The sequence below is a fragment of the Miscanthus floridulus genome, chromosome 3 (genome assembly GCF_019320115.1).
Source record: "Miscanthus floridulus cultivar M001 chromosome 3, ASM1932011v1, whole genome shotgun sequence".
Lineage (NCBI taxonomy): Eukaryota > Viridiplantae > Streptophyta > Magnoliopsida > Poales > Poaceae > Miscanthus > Miscanthus floridulus.
Genome location: NC_089582.1, coordinates 85,814,689 through 85,837,867, shown reverse-complemented (window position 1 = coordinate 85,837,867; position 23,179 = coordinate 85,814,689). Strand labels below are relative to the sequence as shown.

General features: G+C 47.3%; 1 protein-coding gene and 1 pseudogene across 2 annotated transcripts; both read right to left on the bottom strand.

Annotated features, from left to right (window-relative positions):
- Nucleotides 1–5,094: 5,094 nt before the first annotated feature.
- LOC136541848 (nucleobase-ascorbate transporter 2-like) lies at nt 5,095–15,966 on the bottom strand. Of its 2 annotated transcripts, none has more exons than XM_066533987.1 (14): nt 15,385–15,966; nt 15,133–15,309; nt 14,930–15,027; nt 14,540–14,716; nt 14,277–14,377; nt 13,749–13,824; nt 7,615–7,859; nt 7,437–7,533; nt 7,211–7,297; nt 6,883–6,941; nt 6,695–6,786; nt 6,509–6,586; nt 6,248–6,408; nt 5,095–6,036 (listed from the first exon to the last, which is right to left on the bottom strand). In XM_066533987.1, the coding sequence occupies exons 2-14, from the start codon at nt 15,224–15,226 to the stop codon at nt 5,824–5,826; spliced, it is 1,578 nt and encodes a 525-aa protein (XP_066390084.1). In that variant the 5' UTR covers nt 15,227–15,309; nt 15,385–15,966; the 3' UTR covers nt 5,095–5,823. The 2 variants fall into 2 exon arrangements, with proteins under 2 accessions (XP_066390084.1, XP_066390085.1); XM_066533988.1 differs by having other exon boundaries at nt 15,129–15,303.
- On the bottom strand, nt 9,162–12,994 carry LOC136542898 (uncharacterized; annotated as a pseudogene).
- Nucleotides 15,967–23,179: the final 7,213 nt, after the last annotated feature.

Sequence of the window (23,179 nt, the reverse complement as noted above, 5' to 3'; positions counted from 1 at the left end):
ATTTTATAAATAATATAAATTAAGTCAAATTTAGATCTGAATTATAAAACTATAGTAAAACAAATCATATTTTATTTATAAAATCCAGTTGCATAATTATTATTCAAATTAAAGTTTAAACCATGAAATTCCAGCAATAGGGACATGATAAACATTGTTACTAATGCGTAGATCTCGTTGCAATGAATCTAGCACAACTTGAACAGGTCAATTCAGAACTAAAACGTAGAAGTTATGAAATAAACAAGATTTCCTTTATTAAAATAACAGATTAAATCTAACCTCGAATTTTAAAAGTTGAAAACAAACTTAACAGTAGTATGAACATGTAGATTATGAAATTACGAACCTAACACAAGTTGAACGGGTCAAATCGGAGTTAAAATGGAGAAGTTATGGCCTAAAGAAGATAGTGGCAAAACTATAAATAAGTGAAAACGTATTTTTGAAGTCAACCAAACAAAATACGCTTTTAAAAGAACAAGGCGTAATCTATCAAATACACAATGGACCGTAGGTTCTATTTTGAAGAAACCGAGGGACTCTTTAGCAAAAATGTATGCAAACCGTTATGGGATGATTTGGACCGCAGATCACGCGATGAACGGCTGAGGAAGGGTGGGAGTTATTCTGGCCGCCGGAATAGGACCATGGCCGGCGATGGAGCTCAGCAGTGAAACTCAAAAATGGCCTTAGGGTGCATGACTTTCAACAGGAAAGGCACGAAAGGAGAGAGGAGGTTGAGGCGAGCTCACCTATGGGGATTTTGGCGGCAGAGGAAGCACGGAGGCAGCGCTGTGCTTGGGGAGGCGAGCGTGGACAGGATGGACATAGACTCCCGGCGTGGCGGCAAAGGAAGAGTCCGCGTCGCGTACGGCTGGAGGTAAGGGGCGAGCTGACAGGCGGGCCCGGGCGATCGATGACAGAGGAAGAGGTGAAGGGAAACAGCGGCGTCCGTGCTGGGCCGGTGACTGCGCGGCTTCACTTTGGCTGGACCGCGACCGTCGGCCCAAGAGGAAACGGCGCACAGGGAGGGCACTAGGCCGACGAGCTGGGTCAAAGGGAGGGAGAGCTGGACTGAGAGAGAGGGAGGCCGAGGTGGGCCTTCGGCTAGATAGGGAGAGGGAAAATCTTTCCATTTCTTTTTTTAAATCCTTTTTCTTTTCTTAATTCAAAATAAATTCAAATCTGAACTGAATCAAGTATAAATATGATTTAAAATACACTTTTTAATTCAAACATAAATGAGCAAATTTTGGGTAAGTTTTCCAAGAATAACTTTTTAAATTCTTTCATTTTTTAATTTTCTTTTATTTCAAAGCCATTTTTAATTTCATTTGCAAAAAGCAATTTTAACCATTTTAAATTTTCAATCAAAACCACTTAACCAAATAAATCAAATGCAAGGGCATGTATGCTCAAACATGTTTCTATCTTAGGATAAATTTTAAATTAATGAAAATTTTTATTTTCCTATATTTCATGAGCACAAAAATACAGAATTAAATCATTTTAATCCTATTTTCAAAAGAGGCAAATTCTAGGGTGTTACATTACACGTTATCCGGCATAGTCTCTCACTCTCCTAGGGGATAAGCTATGTGTACCTTGAATTCATTATTAAACATTTTGTTATCCATATCTAGGTATAGATTTACTGACCACTTAAATGGCCAGGTGGCTGCTACCGTAACACTTCTATCCAGATTGGCTGCCTTTCAACCTTGTGAAGTAAACAAGCTGAAAGCGCCACCGGTTCGAGATGCGGCAGTGGCGCGGGATGTGGCAGCGCAGGCCCATCAGGAGGCACTCAGGAAGGAGCTGGTGGTTCGAGCTCTAAGGAGGATGAGGCCACGGCGGCGGCGACCACCACTACCCACGACACACGAGCTCCCGACGTCACTACAATGTGAGACAACCCTCCATCTCCTCTTGTGTAATTTATCTGCTTGTCTAGATGTAATTATGGTTTGATCTCGTCATCTCTCGTGTATGTTTATGGCTGGCTGCTAAGTCTGGACTCGATATCCATAAATGTTTAGTGAACTGCTAGATAAATTAATCTTTGATTTGTAAGTGTACTACTGCTACATGGTTTCTCATCATCGATTTTGAACTAAATGTAGGTCAAAAAATACTTGTCTCATATATGAATTAGTTTCTCAGTAAACATCACCGAAGAGAGCACTAGTTTGCTGACAAAAATAATTTTGCCATTAAGAACTAGTTACCTGCTTGTCAGGCACCTTATGTAGTAATTCTTATTGTTATTTTATGCTAAATTAACAGCAAGTACTTTCTTATTGTTTCAGTTGCAGTCTGAATTTTCAGCATGTTTGGATCTTACTTATATATACCATCTCATATATTAGGCTGCAATCTGAATTCTCAGTACCAACACCTAGTTCTCTTGTGCTTGTGGTCAGATTTAAATTATATATGTTCTGGTCAGATTTGAATTATATATATATATATATGTTATGGCTGAATTTAAATTGTAAATTTGATTTTTTTTTACAGAAAAATATACTGTAGGGGCGGTTCTAGACTGAACTGCCCCTACAAACAGGTATTATAGGGACGGCTGATACTACAGCCGCCCTTATAAATCGATTTGTATCCACGCTTTGGTAGGGGCGGCTGACCAAATCGCCTTACAAATGCCCATGAGCTGCCCCTACAAAGCCTATATGTAGTAGTGTTTCCCGCGCCTGCATGCCCACGAGGGCCAGCGCCACCCGGACCGCACGTGCCGCCCACCCGACCTACAACACGTGAAGGCCGCTCGTCGTACGCTTTCCAAGCGCATGCAGGCGGGGACATTTTGCTCCTGCTCCGTGGTGCCCCAGCAACTGCAGCAGACACCTGCGGCAGGTGGTCCCATTGTAACATGTGCAATGATAGATCTATTTTTGCAACATTGAGATGAAACACTTGCAACATACGTCTGAAAAAGTTGAAACACTTGCAACATACGTTTGAAACACTTGCAAAACACCTGAAAACACATGAAAGCCACTGCAAACACATGCAACATCCAGATCTATTTTTGCAACATACAAATAAAATACTTGCAACATACGTATAAAACACTTGAAACATACGCTTGCAACATGCATGTTATGCAACATCCAAATATACTTCTGCAACATCCAGATAAAACACTTGAAATATATACTCGCAACATGCGTATATAGCCATTGTAACATAGGCAATATCTAGATGAAACACTGGAAAACATACTTTTGAAACACCTGAAAACACTTGAAACACAACGTCATCGATGGCAACGGCCTACCTGTTGGGGAAATGTGGTAGCCAGCAAGCGGCGCCCAGATGTAGCGGAGAGGGAGGATGGCAGCAGGGAACGCAGCGCCGGAGCAGTCACCGTGGACCATGCTGCGTTGGCTCGAACAACTCGGCGGCGTGTGGTGAGTGGCGGTGGGGAGATAGGAAGGCAGGTGATGGCGCTCGAGCGCGGTGCAGCACGCCGCCGCGTTTCAGCCGCCGGCAGCACGGTCGCGGTGGAGCATGCCGCGGAGGTGCGGGCACGGCGGCAATTTGCGAGTGGGTTCGAGAATGGATGCGGGTGCAGCGGTGATTCGAGAGGAAAGTGACGGAGATTTTTTTTTATTTTGAGCAACGCGAGACGGGTGCATCCGTGTGGATGGCAGTGTTGGGTCGTTCGGGCGGGTGTCGAGGCCCACCAATGCGCATCCGGATGAAATGGATGCCCTACCCACAGTATTTCCATAGAATAAAATCACAATAGCATAACAGAGTTCTCTTTATTATATGGTAAAATCCAGAGTTTGAAATTTGTATCAAAATACATGGTATTATGGATCCTCAGCCCCGTCCCTCCTCTATGTCAGTCTACAGCTTTGATGGTCGAGATTTTTCTTCCTTTTTACAAAAAAAAAATTCTAGAATTCCTCTTTGTTTTAGTGGAGATTAACGTGGCAGACGAGCAGTTAGCTCGGTTGGCAGCGTCTCCTAGTGGGAAGCTCTAGGTAGGGAGTTCGATTTGCGTGTAAAAAAAATCTCCTCGCCTGTCTCACGCCAAAACATAAGTCTAAGGGCTGGTCCAGTCTCACGTGGGTTGTGGTACCGCTGTATATGGGTCTCATGCCAAAGCACAGGTCTAAGGGTCGGCCTAGTCTAACGTGGGCTGTGGTACCGCTGTGTATGGGTGGAGAATTTTCTCGATCTACGTGAGAAAGTCACCTTCTATCTGAAGCAGAAAACACAGGGGGGCTCTCCCCCTGCGGATCGAGTTTTTTGAGATTAACATGGCAATTTAAAAGGAGTCTTCAATTAATAATTGAAAGATTATAAATTAGTTTCATAATAAGGTTATGTTTAGTACTTTCTTATGTGTTAATTAATTCTTCCCAGAATTCTCCTTTTTTAAACGTTTTACATTTGACTGCCATTATTTAAATTTCTATACACATTCAGAACACAAGATTGCCTATTAGATTAATGAAAAATTAACTTTGAATTACCCTTTGTATTTAAGACACATATATTTCTACAGAAATTGCTACCAAAGGGTCATATTGTAGTCCAAGTAGAGTTATATTTGTGATATGAGGAAGTAGTAGTTAATAGTCTTTTTATCAATAACTATATATTATATGCAAAAGTTGAAATACTACTATTAATTAATATACAGATACTCAACATGATTCTTATTGGGCAGCATTTGGAAACATCAGTATTGCACTTCTTTAACTCCAATGGATGGTTATCGACTAGGTTTATTGATCTTCATTAGTCAGAACTTTACTTCCCGCTTTGTTGTCCTAGTGTCTACTTGTAAGCTTGTGATCCTTGTGGGTTGTGTGCTGGTCGCTGTACCGAACTTTATAATAATTGGCCTGATTCTACCCTGAGGTAGATGAAGCCGGATATAAACTATCCTTTATCTAAAAAAATTAATATACAGATACTAAAATGCGAGACAAAGAATAATTCTTGCAATAGCTGGATATCTTCTATAGCTTTTGGGGCACCAGACACCAGACCATGCCACTAAGCCATGAAAACACTGATTAAAAGCTAGCTTGCATATAAGGCTTGAAACGAATTGTTCATAAGATCTCTAAACTCACATTACATCAAAATCTGACATTCTGATTTGACATCGGTGGTCGACCTAAACGATTTGGTTTTATGTACAATCGATTGGTAACAAGGAATTAGTTCTTCCTTTGTCCAGCCTTTTGTTGTTCTACTCTATCAAAAGCAGACCTCATTGTTAGGTAATGCTTGCTTCAGTGGACCACTTGGTGGCGTGGTGGAAACGGTGGTGGCCGTCGCCGTGGCAGCAGCACCGGAGGAAGCCATGGTCTCTGATACCAGATTGTTGTGGCTTAGGGACCGGAGGACGTAGGGGTGAGAGACGGAGGGCCTGGGCTTGGAACCCCGGCGATGAACGGGAGACGCCGTGCTCGGCGGCTGGCTGGAGACGTCTGGGTGGCAGCGACAATAGAGGATTGTGAACAGTAACGCCCGAGGGCGAAGGTGAGTTAAACTCAATCCCAGGCTAAGTCTATTCCTTCATAAGAGTCCCATACTTATACAAGTAAATCTTTAACTAACTTAACTCTAACTCAATCTAAATAACAAACTGAAGAGATAAGTATCCTAGAGTTTAGGACATGCTAACCAACTGGTCCACCGACCCAACCGGGCTGCTAGCCCTGGTAACCAACTGGTCCACCGACCCACCTGGGCTGCTAGCCCTGGTGTCTGCACCCATAGACCTTACCGGTCATAACAACTTGACATGCAGCATGTTCTCAATGGCAATTTGGCTTAAGTTGGGGGAAAGAATCTGTTGAGGTTGAAAGGCAGAGTGTAGAACTCTTCGTTCCTGCTGTCGCCACGGAATGTCCTGAAACGTGCCCACCATGGCATTCCTCGGTCCCTAGCTGCATCTCTTACATCAAGTGTGTTGTCAAGGAGTACTGCTACAAAGAGGGCGACTGTGGGCGGTGATGAGAAGATAGTGTTGATGTAGTCATTGAACTGCAACAAACAAAGAAAATGCACAACAATTCAAACTCATCTTTTAACAGTATACAATGCTAAACGAGACACAATGCATCAGCTTCGAGTTACTATATCATTCCACCAGCTTCGAGTTACTATATCATGTTAGATGTTTTCTTCTTTTTGCTGGGAGCTAAGTTTAAGTTGGAATTTGAAATTTGCAGCATATAGAAAAAAAAATACGAACCCATCCAGCTTTCGTGTGCGCTGGGCCTTGTTGAGAACTTGTGGAATACCGAGAGAAGTACTCTGGTATAGATAAACCCAGGAAGAGTGAGACACCGATGATGAAGAGATTGCGCATTGAGTTCATGTTGGTGAACTGCATAAAGGAGAGCCCCACAGCAGCTGAACACATGACCATATCAATTAGTTCTACAGCTTACAGTATAACAAATTGCTAGAAAAGGATATTTTCACTTTGTCTACTATGCTGCTTAGTGCTTACCAACAATTCCAAACATAACACAGTAAATGGCAGCGAATATTGTGAAAGGAATTGAGGCAAAAAGTGCTCCAAATTTTCCTGCAATCATGATAATTTTGGAATTCGTTTAAAAAAGAAAGAACTTGTATAGAATTCTGAAAAACTAATTGATGCAACTTAATGTCACTTGCTAGGGACAAATGTTACCTAGAATGGAGAAGAAGATCATGAAACCAGCAGAAATTTGTATCACTCTTCTGCTACCAACCCTTGTTGATCCTAGGAGACCAACATTCTCACTGTGTTGCAGGCAGAGATTCAGCATGCTCTTAGACATGGAGCTAAAGAACAATATCAGCATTAAGAATTATGTGTCAGCATGAAGATGCACTTACACAGAAACAGTAGAACCAGTCCCAGTGCCAAACAGGCCATCTAGTAGGGTGCCAATGCCCTGGTTGTATCACATATTTGAGAAGAAAAAGGTGAGAACATGTTTAACTTGCATTAACACAGAGTACATGCAAATATTTTAATTTCCCTTCAGCAAAACGTTGGTCATTCGACATATGTACAACTGCAATAAAGTATCAGAAATTTTTCTAGCCAACATTTATGAACTATAGGAAGATTATTTGGACTGACGTTTATAAAAAGGAAGATTATTTGCCATGTCAGAGATATTGACCGATTGCTGTTGGAAGCTAGGATAACATCACTAACCTGCCACCCAATGCCTCTGCTCAGGACATATGCTGGTGGGGGTGTCGCACTAGCCAATCGTGCAGCAGCTTTGAATGCTCCCATGGTCTGCAACCCTCAAATATTGTCCACCAAATTAGACGGATTGAAAAGAATCCTAAATAATGAAAACCAACAACTTGCTACAAGGCATGATATATAAACCTCTTCGAAAATTTTTCTGTTTATTTTTAGTATGTCATGGTACCTCTATTAAAGAAACCATCACCGCTGCCATCATACCGAATGCATGGTCTGCACTGAATGTTGGTGCACCCCATTGTAAAGGGTATGGAATGCTTATCCTAAGAGAGTGGAAAGTTACATGAAAAATGTAAAACATGGATGTTAACATTAGTCAATGTGACATAGGGAAGTCTCCAAACCATTGTGATGAAGATATGAGATTGGCACGGTCTGTCCGACAGTTGATCTGGGTGACAAGTGCTGTGTGCTTGTATGCACCACTTGCTGTGAGGATGTGGGCATATACCCATACAAGAGCGATGCACATCAGAAGTGAGAACCTCTCCAAAACAGGAATATGACGAATATTCACGTGCTTGAGATACTGGGAAAGCGCAACAAAGAAGATAAGCATTGGAAGACCAATCTCCACGCATTTCCCAACCTGCAAATTTTGTTCTTGAATTAGCTTATAGGACTCAGTAGAGCATAACAACAGATTTTCTTTTTTTTTGAAAGGTAGCATAACAACAGAATGCCATGTTAGGTCCGCTGCTACTTCCTCTGAGGTTGTAGTCGTGTGACGTGGGAGGCCGAGGCTTGGTCTCTCCTCGGCGGCGAGAGTGCGACGCCGTGCTGGCGGCCGGCGTCGAACACAAGAACAGAGGAGAGGGTTGAGGCTAACAGAGCGGGAGAGATTGATATCAATCTCCAGCTAACTTCTCATTAAACAAATGTTTAGGCTATATAGCCAAGTATTCCACAATTCACTAACTGACTAACAAACTTTAGCTGACTAACAAACGCAAATCTGAGATCCTAGACTTGAGGAACTGAAGCCGCTCTGGCCGTGGTCACCATGCAGCCGCATGCATGTCACGCGCGTCGCACGCCGCTCCGCTGCATCCTTAGCCACAGCTCCACTTGCGGCGCTGGTAGACGCGGCCCACCATAACATCACTCCCGTCGTCGACAAACAGCTCGTCCTCGAGCTGAAAGTCGGGGTAGGCCGCGCGAAAGTCGTCGACTGGTTCCCAGGTGACGTCGGTCTCCGGCAGGCCGGCCCACTGGATGAGCACGTGCCAGACCCCACGGCGCAGCTGCGAGCTCAGGGCGCGTTCGGGTGCTTCCAGCAGACGACCGTGGCGCATGGGTGGCAATGCCGGAGTAGCTGTCGGAGGGGCTCCATGGAAGGGCTTCAGAACACCAACGTGGAAGATGTCGTGGATGCGCGCGCCGTCTGGCAGTCGAAGGCGGTAGGCGACGTCGCCCACGCGCTCCATCACCTGAAAGGGTCCCGCGTAGCGCGGGCTGAGCTTACTGCGGGCGTCGGGGACCAACGACTGGGCGGGGCGGTGCAGGAGACGGAGCCAGACCCAATCGCCGATGTTGAACTCCAGAGGGCGGTGATGAGCGTCGTAGTTGCGCTTGGCGTAGTGCTGGGCTTGCCGCAGCCGGTCGCGTACGTCGGCGAGGAAAGCGTCGCGGTCCATGAGCATGGTGTCGACCGTAGCAGTGCGCGCTGTCGCTGGTTCATAGGGCACCATCGGCGGAGGAGGGCGACCGTACACCACCTGAAACGGGGTGGTACGCAAGGCGGAGTGGAAGCTGGTGTTGTAGCAGTATTCGGCCCACGGGAGCCACTCCAGCCACGCCCGAGGCCTGTCGCTGGTGATGCATCTCAGGTACATGGCGATCGTCTTGTTGACAGCCTCGGATTGTCCGTCCGCCTGAGGGTGAAATGTGGTGCTCATGCGTAGCTGCACACCTGCCATCTTGAACAAATCCTTCCAGGCGTGGCCGGTGAAGACGGGGTCTCGATCGCTGACGATCTACGCCGAAAAGCCATGGAGCCTGACGATGTCGGTGAAGAAGGCGCGGGCGACCGACGATGCCGTGTATGGGTGGCCGAGCGCTATGAAGTGAGCGTACTTCGAAAAACGGTCGACCACCGTGAGTATGACGCTCTTGCCGTGCACCTTGGGTAGCCCTTCGACGAACTCCAATGAAATGTCAGCCCAAACCTGCGAGGGGACGTCGAGCGGCTGGAGGAGGCCGGCGGGGTGGAGAGCCTCAGTTTTGTTCCGCTAGCAGGTGGAGCAGGAGCGGATGAAATCCCGCACGAGCGCGCGGTCACGATCGACGGCGAAGTCGAGGCAGAGGCGCTGCAAGGTCTTCTGGACCCCTTCATGGCCCGCTGTGTGCGCCAGCTGGAGCACCGCCGGGAGCACACGCGACGTCGCGGGTATGTAGACGCGCGAGCCGTAGAGGATGAGGCCATTGGCGACACTCCATGGCATGCCACGATCCGCGACAATGGTGTCACGGAGCTGGCGCAGAGCGGCGTCCGCGGCGAGCTCGGCGCGTAGGTCGTCGTAGAGGCTGAAGGTTGGCGCCGAGACAGCCGCCACGCGTCCGCCGCAGTGTTCAAGCGGCCAGGGCGGAACTCAACTGTGAAATCGAACCCAAACAACTTATCCATTGGTGCTACAGGACCGTGGAGAGGCGCTGGTCGAGTATGTATTTCAGCGCGTAATGGTCCATGCGGATGACGAAGCGACGGCCCCAGAGGTAGGGTCGCCAATGGCGCACTGCCTGTACGAGGCCGATGAGCTCACGCTCATAAGCCGCCACCTTCAGGTGTCTGGCGGCGAAGGGCTTGCTGTAGAACGCGAGAGGTCCCGCGCCTGGTGCAGCACAGCGCCGAAGCCAGTACCGGAGGCGTCGCAGTCAACGACGAAAGGCTTGGTGAAGTCCGGCAGGTGAAGTACGGGAGTAGTCGAGAGCGCCTCCTTGAGCGCTATGAAGGCGGCCATCGCCTCCTCCGTCCAGTGGAAACCTTCCTTGCGCAGCAGCTTGGTCAGGGGAGCCGCCACCGTGCCGAAGTCCTTTATGAATCGCCGGTAGTACCCGGTGAGTCCGAGGAAGCCACGGAGACCCTGTGCCGAGGCAGGCTGCGGCCAGGTGGCCATGGCCTCTACTTTGTCGCCGTCCATGGCTATGCCCGAGGTCGAGATCACATGGCCCAGGTATGCCACCGAGGTGGTGCCAAAGGCGCACTTCGAGCGCTTAACGCGCAACTGGTGCGCACGGAGGACGTCGAAGACGGCGCGGAGGTGTTGCAGGTGCTCGGACCAAGAGGCGCTGTAGATCAATATGTTGTCAAAAAACACAAGGACGCACTTACGAAGGAATTGGCGAAGCATGGCGTTCATCAGACTTTGGAACGTGGCTGGCGCGTTGGTGAGGCCGAACGGCATCACGAGGAACTCAAAGTGCCCGTGATGCGTTCGGAACGCGGTCTTCTCGACGTCGTCCGGGGTGGACGCGGACTTGGTGATAGCCGGCACGTAGGTCCAACTTCGTGAAGAAGCGTGCGCCATGAAGCTCGTCGATGAGCTCTTCCACCACCGGGATCAGGAATTTATCTTTCACCGTGTTGTCGTTGAGTGCCCTGTAGTCGACGCAGAAGCGCCATGTCACGTCTGCGTTCTTGACGAGGAGGACGGGTGCGGAGAAGGGCGAGGTGCTGGGCCGGATGATGCCCTGCTCAAGCATCGCCGCGCACTGAGTCTCCAGCTCGTCCTTCTGGAGTTGCGGATAGCGGTACGGGCGGACTGCCACCGGCGCGGTGTTCGGAAGTAGATGGATCCGGTGATCGCAGGCGAGGGGCAATGGTAGCCCTGTCGACGCGGCGAAAACGTCGCTGTAGGAATCCAGGAGGCGATCGAGGAGGGCCGTTTCGGAGTTGCGCAGGGCGTGGAGGCGGCTGGTGGAGGGAATGTCCCAGCGCGTTGAGCTGATGCCTTTCCAGAGAATGCGTCGGCCGTGGCGCCAGAACGCCATGCAGAGGTCGTCGAAGTCCCATAGTATGGGACCAAGGGTGCGCAGGTACGTGGTGCCCAAGACGACGTCGTAGCAGTGGAGCGGAATCGCGTAGCAGTCAACGGTGAAGTGCTCCTCGGCGATGCGGACGGCGACGTCGCGCGTGAGGCCGCGGCACGCGACGCGGTCACTGGTTGTGACCACCACGTGGGTGCCCTGGCTGTCGTGGAAGTGGAGGCCGACACGGCGAGCAGCCTCCGTGCTGATGAAGTTGTGCGTGGACCCAGAATCGACGAGGGCGGTGAGCTCGTGGTTGCCAATGGCGATGCGGAGCTGCATCGTATCTGCAGTGCGGATACCCATGATCGCGTACAAGGAGATGAGTGGGGGCAGATCATCCGCCTGGCCGCCCTGGACCGACGACTCCTGGGCCGGTGGCTCCTCTGGAAGCTGCGGCTCGGACTCGTGGAAGTCGGTGACCTCCAGGTAGAAGAGGCGCTGGCACTTGTGCCCCCGGATGTACGGTTCGTCGCAGTTGTAGCATAAGCCTTGGCGACGGCGTTCCGCCATCTCGGTGGGAGACAAACGACGGAACGGCCGTGGTGGCGCCGGTAGGGCCGCCTGAGCAGGGCCCGCAGGTGCTGTCGTCGGTGTCACGGCTGGCGCGGCCGGCAGAGGCAGCGGCGGGTTGCGCGCCGACGGGTGCGGTGGGCGAACCGCGGGCGCCGGTGGCAGGACGCCAGCGCGGCGTTCGTAGGCGCGAGCTAAGCCCATCGCACGCTGCAGGTCCATGGGCCCTTGGAGTTTGACATCGGTGCGGATCGGGTCCGGCAGGCCGCCGGTGAAGAGTTGAACTTGCTGGAGCGGAGACAATGGGCCGGCGTGCGCCATCCGGGCCTGGAACGCCTCCTGGTACTCCACCACGGTGCCCCGGAATGGCAGACGCGCCAAGTCGGAGAGGTGGTTGGTGGCGAGCGGGGGCCCGAAGCGCTGGTGGCAGAGCGCCTTGAAGAGGGGCCAGGAGATGTTGCTGACGCCGCACGTGTCGCGCTCCAGCATGTAGTACCAGTGCTGGGCGACGCCGTTCATGTGAAACGACGCGAGCCAGACCTTGTCCACCTCCGGCGTGCGCTGCGCCCGGAAGAAGTGCTCACATTTGTTCATCCACGCCAGGGGATCGTCCGTCCCGTCGAACGTCGGGAAGGACAGCTTCTGGAAACGGGCCACACCGCGGGCGTCTGCGTGGCCCTCGTAGTGTCCCGGGGCGCCGCGGCCTTCATAGTGGCCGTCGTAGTGGCTCGGCGGCGGTGGAGGTGGCGCGCTGAAGGTAGGGGGTGGCGAAGGAGAATGGGGAAATGGGATCTGGGTGATGGAAAGCGGCGCTGAAGGTACCTGGGGTTCAGCCGACGCCGCCGAGTGAATCACGACGGAGCCGATTGTTTGCGCCGTGGGAATGCCACCGTAACCCGGCATGCCATACGAAAACAAGGCCGGGGGTGGACTGCTCGCGGACAGACCGCTGGCGGACGACGAGGCCCGCCCCTCCAGGGCGGACAAGCGCGTGGCGAACTGCCCCATCTGGCGTTGCAGTCCAAGTATGGCGGCGGTGAGGGGGTCTGGGGAGGAGGAATCTCCCGGTATGGGAGGCGCAGTGGTTTGCGGGAGCAGGGCGGTGGTGGTGGGTGCGGCGGTGGTCGTTGGGTGGATGGGTGGAATGGCGGCGGAGGAAAGGGCGGTGGTGGGAACTCCAGTCATCGGATCTGACATTGCCGATACCAGATTGTTAGGTCCGCTGCTACTTCCTCTGAGGTTGTAGTCGTGTGACGTGGGAGGGCGAGGCTTGGTCTCTCCTCGGCGGCGAGTGTGCGACGACGTGCTGGCTGCCAGCGTCGAACACAAGAACAGAGGAGAGGGTTGAGGCTAACAGAGCGGGAGAGATTGATATCAATCTCCTGCTAACTTCTCATTAAACAAATGTTTAGGCTATATAGCCAAGTGTTCCACAATTCACTAACTGACTAACAAACTTTAGCTGACTAACAAACGCAAATCTGAGATCCTAGACTTGAGGAACTGAAGCCGCTCTGGCCGTGGTCACCATGCAGCCGCATGCATGTCATGCGCGTCGCACGCCGCTCCGCTGCATCCTTAGCCACGGCTCCGCTTGCGGCGCTGGTAGACGTGGCCCACCATAACATGCCAGCTCTTGGCTAACAGTTGAATTATCGCACGTATAATAGAAGGATAATTAATATAAATTTTTCATCTTCAACAAAATGCTGACACACAAATATTTTTCAGTTATACGATAAGAGATCTTCAATTATAGTAAAACGTTTAGATCATATCACCTTGCAAGGAAGAAAAAAGATAGTTTCTAAACAATTAACAATGGAAAGAAAAGAAATAAGACTGTCGAAGACAGCATTCTTGAGTATGAAAACTGAAGGAATCAATGTGGATGGAATTATTTTATACATAGCAAAAGTACGTCCACTAGAGCTTTTACCACTGGGAATCCTCTCTCGAAAAGGCCAAGCCCCACCAATGCAACCACAGGAACCATCCCAAGTGGGCTAAAGAACCTGCAACATGCACATCAAAATTTTATGTTCTTATTCCTGCCGTGGATCAGAAGGTAGCAGCCATTCCTATCACCTCTGTATATACGTACTCTTTTTCTACCTTTGAATATCATATTAGCATATTGTACTTTTTTTTCTAAAGTAATGCCGGCAATTCAAACTGACAGACACAAAAGTGGATGGATAGACAAAGGGCCCAGACTAGTTTGTAAAGAATAAGCAGATAATGATCCACGTATTGACCATGTGGCCACTATAACAAGACTATCGACATGTCATGCTAAAGTTGAAACATCTATACCAAAGGGCCCCTCAGCTGCAATATAGTAAGAATCTAAGTGAACCATTCGTACTTTCGGATATGTCAAGGAAATAATTTGTGCACTTGATATGGGTATTGATGCATAATTCCATCTTGCATCAACGAAGGCAAAAGGGAGAGTTACATGTACCTAGAACAGATTGCCCACAACTGGCTATATCCAAGAATTATTTGGATGCTTGAGGATACAATCAGTGAACCTTGTATGGCTCTCATAGTCTGCAGGAATCTCTGGAAACAAGACAAACGATAAAAGATAAGCCTGGGAGTACAAAACATGGGATTTTTCACTAGTGCGGCAGTTCATGATATCAACCTGTCCAGTCTTCCATGACCGTTTGTTTTGTTTTATAGGGGTATAAAAACAATGTTGCAGGATCATTGCATACTTACAGTATGGCCATCCGCTATCTGTGCGAACGAGGGATCACGGATTATGGAGAGGATCGGAACCACATACGCATATGAACCTCCCATGATTGTGGGAAGACGAGTGCCAAATAGCGTCTGGAGCAGTGTCTTGATCCCGGTAACAAATAGCAGTGTTTGAACCACCTTGGCCTTGTCATTCTTTCAGTAATAAAAAAAAGGAGAGGAACAAAATAGATTTCTGTAGTTACAATGAATTCTTACATCAAACAAATGATACAACAGCATTTTCTCTTTAGTTTTCAAAGTTGTAGTTTACATGGTACTGCAAAAGTAGCATTTGTTTCTTTGATACGAACATGAGGCAACAAAATCAAGAAACTACACGAGTACAGGTAAGGACGGGATTCTCACATCATTTCCACCCATAAGCGGAACCAGCAAAGTGGGGATCATGACAGCAGTGCCCAGGGACAGTATGTAGTGTTGGAAGCCGAAAGCAATCCCTTCGCCTGTAACACGCACACAGAGATGAAGAATCAGCAAGCTCCCTCTAGCTACACACAAATGAACACAGCAACGCTCCACCACCAGTTGAGAGTGTGGGACATACATACCCCAAGAGGGATTGGAGTCGATGCAGTACTCGAAGCCCTGGAGCTGGTCCATGGGCTGATGATGCACCATGTCCTCAGGCTTCACCTCGGCCATTTCTGAATTTGTTGGAGCAAGTGCGTTTTATGTATTGGGTCTGAAACTCTGAATAACCGGCCGGAAGGGTCCAAGATCTGAACCTGATGGAGAAGCTCAGTTATGGAAGTGAAGGGAGAGAGACAAAGGTTAATCCAGAGCAGCAGGCACCGTCAAACCTTGAGAGCAATCTTGGCAGCAGAGCAAAGCGACCCTGAGAGAAGAGCAGAGCAGAGCAGAGGCAAAGGAGAGAACGAGCGGGAGCAGCAAAGCAACAGCCAGCCAACAGCGCTGCGAAGCCCAACCCAACCAAAGCAGGGTCCAGGGAGCAATGGTAATGCCGGGGGTAGATAAACGCGAATCCAGCCAGCGACGTTGGCCGGGGAGACAAATGTCAGCGGGCGCAGCGGCGGTGGTCAGAGGTCGGCGAGGAAGACGACGAGGAGGAGGATGGAGGAGATGGTAGCGATTGACTGCGAAACAGTAAAGCGCGCACGCAAGTGAACAAAGCAACAGCAAGCAAAGGAGGGACCGGACCGGGGGAGATGAGATGCCGCTGATGACGAAGAAACCGCTGATCGATGCGCCAAGGATGTGTCGATCGAGCAAAGGCCGCAAAGCAGCAAAGGGAAAGAGAGAAAAAAAGGAAGAAAGCGGCCAAAGCGGAAAAGGATGCAGAGGTGAGGCGGCGGCAGCACCGTACTAGCAGCAGCAGCATCAGCAGGCCATCACCATGAAAAGGCGCGGCGCGAGTGGGAGAGATGAGTCATGACTGTCGGGCCTTGGCCATGGCACTGGCAGTGGGCCCTTCAGATGCTATGCTTTGCTCACAAGTCACAACGCAGCCCCACTCTCTCTCTCATTCTCTGATAGATTAATATTGATTAATATATATATAAGCGCCGCTTTGTCTGTCGTCTCAGATTAATGTGCCACTGACATGTAGGGATTACAGAAAAGCTCTGTGCTGACCATTAACGTACGTACACTGTTGGCTGCACCGCGCGCGGAATGCAGCTGAGACTGGCTGTCTCGCTCGCACCCTCGCTCGCTACACACTGCAGAGGGCAGGGCAGGATTGGCCCGTTGGAATTTTGTTTCTTTGCGGGCAAAATGCAGCAGCAAGAGGAAGAGGAATGAATGCGTGGGGTGGGACTGGGATCTAAGGGTGGACGACGGTTGACGGGACGGGTTGTCCTTGTCGCTCTGCGTTTCACCGCCTGACCGTATCTCCCAAAGAATCTTACCACTGCAGAGCCGCAGGGCCCTGTCGACTCCACTCCACTGTGCCTTGCCCGTGCAAATTCAGAGCTTGTTTCTGAATGAATTTTGGTCACCTGGAGCTGTTTGGATTCAATCCCACGAGTGTCAAGCCCATCTTTGACCTTCCCTAATCAATTTGGCTGCCATTCGTATTCGAATAATATGGAGGCACAATTGACACTGCCAAAGCATTTCCTTCCTAAAGCAAAAGGCAAGTTTTAGCGACAGTACTAGTACAATTCAACCACAAAAGTAAAGATACTGCCACGATTCGTGAGCCGGGTGTGAGGTTCCAGCACCGGCATAACTATGGTCAATATTGTTAGTATAGAAAAAGGCAAAACTAAAGAAGTATATCGTTACAAAAAAAAAAGATAAATCCAAAAAACAAAAAAACTAAAAGTGCATAAAAAGAGCAAAAATTGGTATGCACCCGTAGAGAGAAAATAGATAAAGACACAATAAAGTCGAACCTTCAACAGAAATGGTATAAAGAAGGAATAAAGGGTGCTTGATGGTCACCAAAGATGAGGAATGGCGGGTTCCTACGGATGCACCTGATAAACATTTTCTATGGAACATTATCCATTCATTTGATTTTGGTCCATTAGTGTTTTGGTGTCAGACCACATATTTGAAGTGTTGTCATTTGTTGAGACCATTTTTTCTGATAATCAAGATAGATTAGGGGTGCCTTCTATACTTGTTAAGATCTGATTAATACTAATTAGAGACTTAAAGAAGGATGCACATTAATTTTCACAACACGCACTATGAGAAAAATATAATAAACATAGAAATTCACTCAATAATAAAAAAATATTTGACTTTTAATTTGGTAGACTCTAATCATCGTCATTAATAATAATTATATGATCTTTTATACAAAATACCTATCTCCACCATTATTAAAAATACATAAAATAACCCGTAACTTTGTACGTAAACTTCCCACCTCTACCATATGATATATAATTTAAAATAAGTCCCTAAATTTATATGTAAATTACCTAAATCACCATTATAAAAAGATAATTTAAAATAACTTTTGCATATAACTTACCAACCTCCCATATAATTTAAAACAATGTAAAGTAAATCCTAAAGTTGCATCTAAATTATGAAAATATTTCATAAAAAGATAATATAAGGTAACACCCTTCACTCATGTCGATGTTCTTGTCACTGAACAATGGATTGTGGGCTAGTGAGCTTAGCAGATCTATATGGTAGCACACATTATATAGAGATTATACTAGTTCAAGCCCTCTTGAGGAGGTCCAGTGCATGTGGCTATATCTTTTGTGTGTTGTATGCGTCGAGAGTTTTCGAGAGAGATCTATATTGCAGCACACGTTATAAAGAGTTTATCCCTTAGCTTCTTATTTTCATCCTTCGTATGGGTCTTTACACCATGGAGGACTACCAAATTACTTTGCTTATCAATAAATTTCCATTAATTAAAAAGCCAAAATATTTGGGATCTAGAGATGGTTATGTTCTTGCATTTGCATTATGTTTTGACATTTATTTTGGCTTCGCATATATACTTTTGTGGATTGATTCATGTGGTACCTTAGTATCTCCGTTAGCACAAATATATGGTTGATGAATGTTTTTTATCATCTTGCTATGAGAATGGCCCCATAGAGATAACAATGATGGCTTCAAGGCCCGGAGCATGATATATGCATATATTGCAATTCACTCAATGAAAGTGGTACTTTTGATGAATTGGCATGCATAGTTGACCAAATAATTAGTGTCGGTTTTTATTTATCATAATCACTAATATAGAAAATCTTTTGCACAACGTTTCACTTTGAGGCTCCGAGGTAGTTGGCTTGGTTGCCCGCCTCGGTTATTCGAGGCAGGATAGCCAGGCCAGCAACCGCCTCGGTTAATGCTTAACCGAGGCGGGCACTGTAAAGCAACCACCTCGGTTAATGCTTATTAACAGAGGTGGATGCCCTAACGCAACCACCTTGGTTAATATATTAACCAAGGTGGTCTTCTTAACAGGCCCGCTTCAAAAAATAGTCCATTTTCGGAGGCAGACCTCTTAAGAGGCCCGTCTTGGTTAATAGGCCGAGGCCCACTCAGTAGCCCACTCCAAACCCTAGGTATATATATGCAGCCCCCTCTATGTTCACCCTCCACCTTTCCCTCAACCAGCCATCGCTCCCACCCGTCTCTCTCCCACGCATGCGCACTGCTCTCCCCCACTCTCTCTCTCTCTCTCTCTCTCTCTCTCTCTCTCTCTCTCTCTCTCTCTCTCAATCCATCCCTCCACTCTCTCTCCCTCTTCCTCCCTCGACCTCCTCCGAGCAGGAAAGCGGTGCCCCTCCTCCACAGCAGGCGACGGCGCCCCTCCTCCATAGCGAGGCCGGGCGACGCACTATGACCGCGAGACCGAACGACGCATGGTGACCGCGGGACCGCACGATGACCGTGGTGTGGGGTGGCACGGGGCTCGCACGGAGCTAGGTGGCACGGGGCTAGGCCATGGAACACACGAGCGAGCCCGATCCAGCGAGTGTGCGGGCGGTCCCAATCCACGACATCAACTGGAGGTATGTAACCCTTCCTCTACGTCTGCGAGCTCCTTGTTCTCTCTCCATCTCTCCTCTTTCCCTCACTCTCTTTCTCCTAAGGATCTAGATTGCTGGATCGAGCCAGCGAGGAGGAGGCCGACCGTGTCGGATCTGGCAAGGAGGAGGCTGGCCACGCCTGGATCCACTGAGGAGGAGGCTGGCTATGACAGAACCGCTTGAAATAACACGCTTTCAGAGGCCCTCGTCTTCCACTAGACACTAAGCACCTCGAAAGTTAGCTGCATCAGACAGTTTCATCGAGCACACCCCATGGGAGAACTCTAATCAATCCATGTTTTACCTCTAGAATCCAATAATGAGTACGAGCTTACAATACTTAGTCCATTTCATACAACAAGAGTTCTTGAAAATTATTTATTACAATACCAAGGTTCAGAGTGCGATAATTAAATAGCAGAATGAAAATAAACATCTAGCGGAAACGATATAAGGATCCATCTGTGTCCACTAGAAGAATCCTCCACACAAGAGCTACTCCTCAAGCTACAACTATAACAGGGTAAAATAAACCCTGAGTACACAATATACTCGCAAGACTTACCCGACTAGTGGGAATAGTTTCCCGACTCTAAGGGGTATGATAGGCAATATGGGTTTGCTATTTTCTTTTTGTTTGCGAAAAGCATTACTAGAAGTACGTCCTTAAGATCAAGTTTAATTAGCAGTCATGATTACTTCATTAGCTAACCATTCTAGGTAAGCACATGTTCTACTTTCAAGCAAGGGTTAAACAATCAGAACCATTTTACCATCTTTCATATTCTAGTTCTTACTACGGTGCTAGACCATAGCCAAGTCGTACCGTCTCACAGAAATGGTGATTTGCGAACCAATGTATCCCAGCTGGGTACCCCAAAACACATGCCCCGATTGTACCCTAGGCATAAACAAGACCAACCCATCCTATTCCTATCATGGGGTCTAGGTCCCCATCCAAACTTGGACTCCAAGCCCCCACACTTGAGATCCAATCTCAATATGGTGCTTAGACCTCCACCTTTCCCCGCCTCAAATCAGTCGGTCCAGAAAGAGCCGAAACCCCATGACAAGAGTGCAACGAGCCTTCCCACTCCCATAAGCAAGTATGTGCTCTGGGATAATAAGTCTATGACCTGACTACCATCCACAGCAACGGATGGTCCTTAATCGACATGGACAGGGAAAACAGTGTAACCAAGCTAAGCCCCATGGCCACATGACATAACTCATTACACCCACTAATACCCATACCATATCCGTGCCCGATCTCAATTTTCCTTTCATCATTTTTATCATGAGAGTAATTATAATAATCACCTATTGTGAGTAACGGTAGGCTACTCACGCTACCGAAAACCTAAGCATAGCAGCTACTCGAACCTACACTAGTAAGACTCATAGGACAGATATATCTATACATGCGGTTTCCATAAAAATCCTGTAACATAAATGCACATCACATATATACATATAGTGATTATAAAAAATAAGGGTTATGCACCAGGGCTTGCCGTGGGCAGGCATGGTGTCAGCCAAGTTAGATGGTGGTGGCTCCAGGACCTCCTCCCTCATGAGGACCTTCTCCTCATATTCCTCGATGATCTCCTCGAACTTATGATCGTCTATGGTCACTATCTCCACCAACTCATTCTCTACTATCAGCACCCGGTTTTAAAGACAAAACCAGATACACAACTTATGTAAGCCTAGGAAGTCAAATCTCACATATAGCTACAAATAAGGGTAATATCAATAGACAATGCTTAAATACATAACGTATTAGTATAAAGAATATAACCTCAGAGTATAGACAACAGAAAGACAACTCTGATCTTCAGGTGAAGACTCCAAATCCACCGGGACAACTGACTGGTTGATCGTAAGCCTATTTCCTCCAAACTCTAGCAATCTAGTACTCATCCAGGATTTTCATCCAAATATTTGAAAAATAAAGCAAGCATAAGTACAAGTCGTACTCAACAAATATAACATGGGGTTCATGGGGCTCAAAAGGCTGACACTGGTTCAACTACAATTAGCTTTTAATGAGTCATGATTTTAGCAATGGAGTAGCAACAAGTTTATCTCAAGCCCATGTAACACATGATCAGGTAAACATAAATAATGAATATCATAAACAATTACTTATTAGTGAGCATCTTCATCATCAGTATCATCAGTGTTTATCATCATTAACCATTAGTGAGTCGTGATTTACCGTTTTACACTCTGCAGAGGTTATACACTTTCACTGTGAGTCGTGATTTATCGTTTTGCCTGAGGCGACCAACCTCTTGACCCACTACCAAGGAAGTTCAGCAAGGTTCACTATGAAGCCTTTCAAAGGTTCATCTAACAAGTTAGGGCCGCTAGGTTTCTGTGGCCTATGAATGTAGAGCTCTCCTTCCGATAGGCATAATGATGCGCAGCCTATACACCGACGGACATAGGCCACACTATATCCAACCTAGAACACACCCCTCTTATGCTATAAAGGTAACCTCTAACAAGCTAGAAAAGGTCCTCATACTGAGCTAAAGCCAGAGCCATATAGCCCTCACAATTGTACTGTAAGTCTCGGATGACCACTTACAGATAAGTCCTTAGTGAGAGGAATCTAAAGCACCATAAACACAGCCCAATGCTCTAGCCCCCTGGTTCCATGTTGCTAAAAAGCATCTTTTAGTGTTTATTGCATATTACATTAATCAAGTTACAAGATCATGGATGTTGTTGAGCACTAGCAAAGCTACCCAATGCAATAACCCAAAGGTATTAAGGTACAAGTGCAAAAGACTAGGATATCCTTAGTGGTAGTCAAGGTAGACACATGAAGCATGAATTAAATGATTAAAGGTATATAGGACAACAAGGAAGATCTCATGCTATACTTGCCTTAAACACCGATCCTTCGGTAAGCTTTAATCTTCAATGTTCTTCTTCTTCTTCTTGATCACCACGTATATCTCACCGACTGGACGAAATCATAAAGCACCACACAAGCATCCATATAATCATACACAAAACAAACAATATATCTAAATTAGAACAGTACACTAAACATAGAAAAATAAGTAAAAGAGTTTGAAACACGATTCTACGCATCGCTACGAACACATAGTCGCGAGTAACACTCTAATCGGAACTACGGTTGAAAAGATACAACTACCGAGAGATCTGGTTTATACGCGGAAATGAAAACTATAATCTTCATTTATTTTAACTATATAAAATCTTATATAAATTGAATTAAGTCAAATTTAGATTCAAATTATAAAACTAAAGTAAACAAATCATATTTTATTTACAAAACCCAGTTGCATAATTATTAATCAAGATATGATTTAAACCATGAAATTTCAGAAATAGTAATATGGTAAACATTGTTACTAATGCGTAGATCTCGTTGCAATGAATCTAGCACAACTTGAACGGGTCAATTCGGAGCTAAAACTAGAAGATATGAATTAAACAAGATTTCCTTTAATAAAATAATAGATTAAGTCTAACCTGGAATCTTAAAAGTTGAAAATAGATCTAACAGTAGTATAAACATATAGATTTTAAAATTACGAACCTAACGCAATTTGAACGGATCAAATCGGAGTTAAAACGGAGAAGTTATGGCTAAAACGAAATCAGTGACAAATCTATAAATAAGTGAAAACGTATTTTTGAAGTCAATCGAGCAAAATACGCTTTTTAAAAGAGCAAGGCGTAATCTGCGGATTGCGCAATGGACCGCGGGTTTGAAAATAGCGAACTGGAGGGGCTCTTTTGCAAATCTAGCAACGAAGGGGCATGAGGAGATCTAGACCGTTAGATTAGAGAGGAGCGGCTCAGATTTGATCGACGGGGGAGAGAGAGAGCTGGCCACCGACATTGACAGGGACGATGGTGGCGCCATGGCCGGTAAAGGAAGCTCAGCGGTGAAACTCGGAACACAACCTACGGTGCATGATTTTCGATGGGGAAGTCACGGGGTGGAAAAGGAGGTTGAGGCGAGCTCACCTCTGGATACCTCGGCGGTGGAGAAGGAGCAAGGCAGGCGCTGTGCTTGGCTGGCGACGGCGGACGACGGTGCGGCTGTGGGTGCTCAGCGAAGGTGGCTACGGCG